Source organism: Dermacentor andersoni, chromosome 1 (assembly GCF_023375885.2).
Source record: "Dermacentor andersoni chromosome 1, qqDerAnde1_hic_scaffold, whole genome shotgun sequence".
NCBI classification, from domain to species: domain Eukaryota; kingdom Metazoa; phylum Arthropoda; class Arachnida; order Ixodida; family Ixodidae; genus Dermacentor; species Dermacentor andersoni.
In genome coordinates, this window is record NC_092814.1 from 184594589 (window position 1) to 184602580 (window position 7992).

Genomic DNA, 7992 nt, shown 5'->3' on the forward strand with positions numbered 1-7992 from the left:
TTGTAATAGCAGTATTTACAATAACATACATTTGTGTGTTTAATGCAGGTGCATTCATGTACCAAAGATGTTTTCTGTTATGACAAAATTTTATTGCTTCCTTGCATACACGCTGAAATAAATCTGTGGAGAACTGCAGAGCAAAGAACTCGCAATGATGAACTGCCATGGTGTAAGCTGCGAATAGAGTGAGTGGCAAAGAGTAGAGCGAGTACCAGAAGTCAATTTGACGAAGGTGTCACCAACAGCTACCATGAAACAATGTACTGAAAGACGAGGCAACCATGGAGGGCCTACTTTTCAGTCAATGCGCATATAGCTCCTGGAGAGGAGGAGGGGCAGCATCAAAGGAGGTTGGCTTGACGTCATGCTCCTTCCTTCCTAGTTTTTTTTCTTCTTCCTCCATGCCAAGAGCCAATGTGCAGATAAATTCTGCAGGGAGGGAGCGTCGTCGTCAGAGTAGGTTGCCCTGCTCTGAGGCTATCTGCCTGACACCATGCTCCCCCCCCCCCCCTTTTTTTTGTAGCTCCGTGATGACGCAGAACAAAGTACAAGAGTGGTGCATGAAGATCTCGGAGGCCACGTTATGTTGCCATATCCATTAATCACCAGGTGTATGCATCATCTGTTTAGGTGCTATTTAAAAGCAATTACCAGTCCTGCAGCTTTGCCCAGATTGCTTCAATAGTATGAATATCACTACTGATTTATAAGCAATTTATAAGAGAAAAATTATATTACAGTTCCCACGCATTAACAAATCCAGCAGTACCTGATACCCAGTGTAATGTGCAGCTCTCACCAGGCTATGTTCTGGTACTGTGATTTGTTTTGCAGAGTAGTTTTTACAAAACTATATTATGTGTAATTATAAACATTATATGGGCAGAGGGCTTCATCCTGTACTTGGTCACTATTAGGCTGACGATGATTATGCAGAATAGCAAGCATCCGATTGAATGCAAAGGAACTAATGAATAACCTACATAAACATGGCCAAGCAAGGACAAGAAACCATGTTGCAAATGTTACAAAAGAAAAAAAGAGAGACACCAATCCTCAATATAACGGTTTGCATTATTTACTGAACAATAATAATTTTTTATACAAAGTTTGTTGTACAAATAAATGGCACAGTCATGCCAGCACATCCCTGGCCAAGTCAACAGCAACAGCTGCACGCTAAAACACAAAGTGCGCCATAATTACATCAACTACTTGAGATTTGTGCACAACAACTTCAACTTCCAAACTCAAACTGCACTGCTATACATCTGTTAGGATAAAACAGCCTCACCAACTTTAACCAACTGGTTATTGTCAAGATGTAACATCCACCTGTTACTATATCTCCACTTGTGACTACATATGGTAAATATTGCCAATAACGCTGTGTCTGTAAATTTGTGCCTTATGAAATAATGGACACAGAAACAAATAGCAAATACCACCATGCAAAAAATTGAACACATGACAATGACAATGTGAAGCTTTGCCTCAATAAGAAACAAAGCCCGATTTCACAAAATTTGCTGGAAGATAGCCACCACAACACACTGCAAGCCTTCAGTTGATAACCCATGTAAATGGGGAGATCGCTACAACATGTCACCAAAGCGCATTTAAACAGGTACAAAGGAAAGACTTGCAAAATTGCATGTGAACATTCTTTTAAACGTTTCATACTTCAAATTGGCGCAACATATTTTACAAAATTTCACTTTGCACACTTTCCTTGCCAATGAAAGAGGCCTACTCGTTTGTTTCTCGGCATGCCACTTGCACCTTCAAGGCATAAAAGCCATCACAGTCATCAGATCAGAAACAGTACTTACTCAAGCAAATGTTTCCTAGCTAGCTGACACACATGATGATGAATCTTCACGCACCAACACAACATTGCCAGTCACCCTACTAATGATGGCATGCCTTTGGTTAGTGTCCATAGACTCCCAAGCATTGTTAAGTGCATTCTCAGCAAGATGATCATACTCTTTTCTTTCCCTCTGGCCGGACACATCTTCATGCTTTGTGAACACAGTTAGAATGTATGTTACGTTCTTGTACAAAGCATTTTCCTGGTCACACAAGGGGTGCAGCATCATTGCTGCATCAGGGTTCCATTTCTCTAGGTGCGAGGCAACCATTACATGTCGTTGCCGCCTCTCTACTACTTCTTTGCACCGATTCTCAATTATGTGCCGTGCAACATCTTCAGACACTGACAACTCATCAGCAGCAATAGTTCCATAATCTCCACCATCATCGAAAGTGTATGACAAGGCAGTTGCAACCTGTTGTGAAAGACATGTTGCAAAACGCTCATTTTTAACGGATGCAAGAAACGTGATCACAGCTGGTCCTGAATAAACACCAGTGTCATTGATCATATCCATAACAGAGCTACGTATGATCTGCCAATTATATTCAGGCTGTGCTACAAAAGTGTCCTTAAGTTTACGAAGATGCTCTCGCAATGTTCCAAGGCGCCTATCAGCCAATGACAAAGGCATTGGCTGTTCGCTGATCAGGTACTGCACAAGTAGTACGAGTGCACAAATAAGTGCACCTACATACAAATAGTAGGACGCCTGCTGACTCTGTGGTGGTAGCTCTTTCTTGTGCCTAGATGGTGAAGCACTTCTGGGAATAGACAGTCTCCTTTTATAGGGTGTGAGGTCAGGATATAATGCCTGTGTATTACTTGGCTTATGTGCCTAGAAGGGAAATAGAGAATTGAATAATTTTTTTAAAAGGCTCCTTCAATTACACTAATCTCAATGACTATGCACATGCACAGAAAAGTACACATATGTAAAGCATGTCACAGCCGTACACGGATATTTATTAAAATCAATAAGCACTTTCCGTTTTGTTAAACTGCTTATTTTGTATGCAAACATTCCATAATTGTGCATGCACTGCCTACCATTTAAACAGGAGTTCTTAAACTTTCTGGCCTAGGGGAACTCCACTAGCCTTCACAGAGTGCCAAGGAACCCACAGCGATGGAAGCGGCCAAGGAAGTTTTAGAGCAGCTCTGGGAGCAGCAAATTTTTCACTTTGGAGCAGGTTTGGAACATGAATCGTCCATTTCGGAGCAGTAAGTATGCACCTTGGAGCACCTTGGTAAAGGTTAATATAAGTAATAAGGCAGATGAAGCAAAGGTGTTCTTTATTTGACTTTGCAGAACACTATTAGGTCATGGCAAATCAGTTCTGCGGACGCCCGCTATGCGAGCAAAATTCATTGCAGGGAAAATTGTCATCCCCACAACTGTACCATGAAGTTACAAAGGAAACCCATACGGCTTTCTCATAAAACACGATTAAGTTGTATAGCCGATGTACCAACTAAATGTGGCCAAGAAAAATATAATCTAGTGCTTTCCGCGAACACTGCCTGCTCTATGCTGATAGGTCAATTAATGCTAATTGAGTTTTTCTTTATTGTGAACAAGCAACTAATATTTAAGTTTAATGAGCTTACATCTATTACCTCACTCATTCAAGAAGGTGTCAATGAAAAGGTTGTGGAATGTATGGAGAGATGACAGATAACAGCGTATATAGCAACCTAGGTCTTGAATGGTCCTTTTTCCAGCAAAAACAAAAAAGCAAGAAAAAGCCTCTGAAATTATCAAAAAATCCATGTAACTACGCATTCCTGCACAAGTAATAAAAGCGGTCTCATACGGAAATGTCCTCTAGTACATTGTGTATATTATTAATGTGCAAACCTGGGCTGCGATCTTGCAATGGTTGAAAAAGCGAACCATTACAAGATTGCACTACCTCACGTTTGATAAGGACCAAAGATTCGCGCCAAAAATTGCTGATCAGTCGAGCAAAAATCAGACACTCGTTCCCAGTGCCCCTATTTGACGAGGTTTCTGTAAAAATTGATGCAGTCTTTAACACGCAGAAGTGTTGTAACGGTCACAGCGAAGCTTTTCTTATTTTTTTTTATTTCATGGGCTTTCTTGTTCATTAAAAAGATGGTCTTCATGAACCCTAAGTTGCTTTAAATGCTGTTATCGGTAATTTCTCAACGTCCTCGAGAACTTTTTTGTTGACATCTCACTGATTACATAAATTTATAAAGTTAGCTAATTAAATATATTTGTGCACAATGAATGAGAAATATTTACAGTGGCCAACATGAACAGCGTCCATCAAGGTACAGTGAACGCCGTTCGTGTTGTACTCTCTGGCAATTTTTAATTCTTGGTGACCTTCAGTTAAGATAGCAGAATACTGTAGAATAAATGTGAAGTGACATACTGGTCATTGCATGTTGGCCAGTATTTCCCATCACTTGCCAAGAAAAAAGAAAATCTGAGATACTTTTGAAAACAATGAAGGGATAAAAATGTTCACAGAATTTCCAGTCTGCTTTGTCAACCAATATTTTGAATAAGCTCGACTATTTGAGATTATTTGCGCTTCTGCCACAGGCACCATAAAGCCAATGTAAAACGGCAACTGATATTTTATGCACTGAAAGCTGGTTTATTAAAATTTTCGGACTCAATCTGCACAAGTCGCATCATGAACATCGTTGCCACGAACGAAATTTCGGAGGTTCATATTTTTGTTGACCTTTTCCTTACGACCACCATTCGGCAGCCAGGGTTCACCTGCTACAAAACCTTACACCTTGGCTTGCTTGCTGCGGCAGCAGAAGCTTGATTTTGTGTTATGTGATGATGTGTGATGTTTTATGGCGCAAGGGCCAGGCATGGCCAAAGAGCGCCATGACAAGCGGTAATGTTAACGATGCATTGTGAATGGCATGGAAAATGAATTCCTCATGGTAGATGTGACATGGCTGTAGAAGGGCCTAAAACCTGTCGCTGTAAATAGCGTAAAATATATAGGTGCTAAAATAATGACACTAAGTTGGGCTGTGGGCTATGGCAATGGGGTTTCGTTAAAAGCATGATGCAACAAAACATAACAATGACAGTATAGCTTTAAGAAAGCCCTTGAGTATAAGGGCGGTTAAGCATGCACTAAAAGTTCCCTGGCCAAATGATGTTCAGAGTGTCTGTTTCAGCTAAAAACTCTAAGACTAATTTCAGATTAAAAAGCGGTTCATTGCTAAGAACAAATTTCGGGTGAAGAGGTATATTTTCGTGATATGCAAAAATGAAATACTTTTTCCTGTGTGCTTCTATTGCAGGGCATTGAATAAGCACGTGCAGGACTGTGAGATTTTGGCCGCACTTACTACAAGTCGGAGGATAACCCCCAGTCGAGAGGTAAGAGTGAGTGCCATACGTGTGTCCTATTCTTAATCGGCAAAGGAGCCCTTCATTATATCGTGTTCTCTCCGATACCCAATATGCTAATTTGGGTTTGATCAATTGCAGTTTATTTGATATCTGAGCATTCCACTGTTTCTGCCGGTGGATTTTCAGCTTGTGACACAAGTACGGTTTAAGATCTGTGGCTAGGATGGGTATGTTTATGTCCATGTCGCTAAAAGCTACTGAGGTAGCTTTCTCGTCAGCACCTTCATTGCCTTTTATGCCACAGTGGCCAGGTACCCAGCATAGGATGATCATTTGTTTAGCTATAAGCTGAGCATAGCAATGTATACAGTTCATTAGAAACAGTGTTTTTATGTTTACGTAGATTAATTAGGGCTTGGATTACACTCAATGAGTCTGTGAACACAATAGCCCTAGTCAGATTCGTTTGCTTGATGTGCTTTACTGCAGAGAGTATTGCATATGCTTCCACTGTAAAAATGCATGTATGTGGGTTCAATGTACCGGATATTAAACATGCTGGTCCTAGTGCTGTGTAATGTGGCCGTGCAGGAAATAGTGCAGCCTGAGTGCAAGCTCCAGTGACCACCACGGTTGCCATTCAATATTTGTGACCAAGAAGTTGCATGAAAGCAAACAGGTCGTTTGTCAATGTGCTGTACTATATCCCAGTAACCGGACGTGGTGCATGTGCGAAACAGATTTAACATGCATGGTGTTCGCCCCTTGTTCAACGCAGATGTACTAATACAGCGTGAAAGTGAGCGCTAAAATGTAAAACGAAACTGATAAGCTACAAGCCGAGCAAAGTGCATGACCTTATTCATTCAACATCCTGAAGGGGCGGAGCAAGATGACGAAGACAAAAGGCAGGAACGCACAGGACAGCGCTGAACTCACAACTAACTTTATTCAAAGGCATACTCAAACTTATACACTACAATTCATAGCCACGTGCTCTCCCATCGATGGCGTCACTATCAGTGTGCAAGCAAAAACACAAAATTCTATAATATAATGCTACACTATCATGCGGTCTAAAAATTCAAATTCATTGTCATACAAATTTAATGATGGCATGCTTACACAACGCGATCCTTTTTTCCTGATATAGTAGGCCTGAATAATCTCCTTCGTAGTCTGATTTCTATGCATGGAAAGTATTGTGGTGTCTTCATAGATTGGAGTGCACCCATGCTCAGAGCAATGCCGTGCGACATGTGAGTAGGCATTACCCGTTAGCGAGCGCCTATGCTCAGACAATCTAATGTTCAGGCATCTACCTGTTTGGCCGATGTAGATGTGACCGCAGGAAAATAAAAGCTCGTACACAACTCCCATTCTACAGTGCACGGGCGGGGACGTGTGCTTAACAGTGCAGCCTTTCCCAGCATGAGTGGAGGCAGCCTGGGCGAACTTCCTATCAATCCTACCACAAATTTTGATCATCTTGTTAGGGGCAGAAAAAAGAACCTTTACATAAAATCTGCCTGCTACATTCCTGAGGCTGTGTGTTGCATTGGCTCCAAAGTTGCTCCAGTACTAACTAACATTTTCCTAGGTAGGGTTGAGAGAAATATAAAAAGTAACCTAGATGACCCAACAATCAATGTGCTAAGATATGTTGATTTTCTGATCTTCGTGAAGAATACTAATTTCCAACGAATGGTTCATGATGTACTTCAAGTATTCCACAAATGTGGCTCAGGGTTAGATTTCACGCATGAAGTGCCAGATAAGAACAAGCTGCAATTTTCAGATACGAGGCTTAAGCTAACTGATAAGCATGTGTGCTGGATGTATTGCCCAAGGTCAGAAAAACCAATTTTAAATTTTCACTCCGCACATTCGAAGGTGGTAAAAAATGGCATTGCTTTTTCGGTTCTATTTTTCACACTTAGAAATCGTGTTTTCACCACATTTCTGAGAGTTTCTTAAAGGGCCCCTTCGAAATAAAACAAACTCTAAAATGAAGAAGGCTAAACGTGAGTACTATCAGAATAAGTTCACTGCAGCTGCAAACAATCCTTCACTGCAGCTGCAAACAATTTTTCACTGCTTTGGAGAACATTTCGAGAATTAATGACGGGCAACAAAGCGAACTGTCCTCAGTCAATAGTTATTGACGGGATAACATTATCAGGGGAATGCCTAGCCAACAAATTTAACTCGCATTTCCAGGTTTCTGCTGCGCAGTGTAGCGATGCTCCTGTAGGCCGATGTGAAGCACACAAAAGATGTTCTGATATGCCCACTATATTCCTGTACCCAACAAGCCCAGCAGAGATAACAGACGTCATATCTACACTAAAGAATAACTGCGCATGCGGAGCGGACGACATAAGTACAAAGCCTATAAAGAGTGTAGCGCAAGTAATATGTCACCCGCTTTCGCATATCTGAAACCTCGTCTTATCGACTGGTGAATTTCCCGTGCTCATGAAAATTGCGAGTAGTGGCACTGCATAAGGGGGGTGCATTAGATAACCTCAATAATTTCAGACCCATCTCAGTTCTTCCTATCTTTTCTAAAATCCCTGAACGCATTTTAAATAAAAGAATAGTTGGGCACTTGACAAAAAACAAAGCAAAAGTACCAGCACAATTCGGCTTTCAGAAACAAAAGTCTACTGAGCAAGCACTTTTGCATGCGAAAGACCACTTAATTAAGAACTTTGAAAAACAGACTTACACTATTGGAGCGTTTTTGGATTTC

The 7992-nt window shown here is 41.1% G+C and overlaps 1 protein-coding gene across 1 annotated transcript; it reads right to left on the reverse strand.

The window, feature by feature from the left end:
• Positions 1–1065: 1065 nt before the first annotated feature.
• Positions 1066–2740, reverse strand: LOC129380824 (torsin-1A-interacting protein 1-like). The gene has a single exon (XM_055062855.2). It carries the CDS (start codon positions 2511–2513, stop codon positions 1851–1853), a length of 663 nt encoding a protein of 220 aa, XP_054918830.1. The 5' UTR covers positions 2514–2740; the 3' UTR covers positions 1066–1850.
• Positions 2741–7992: the final 5252 nt, after the last annotated feature.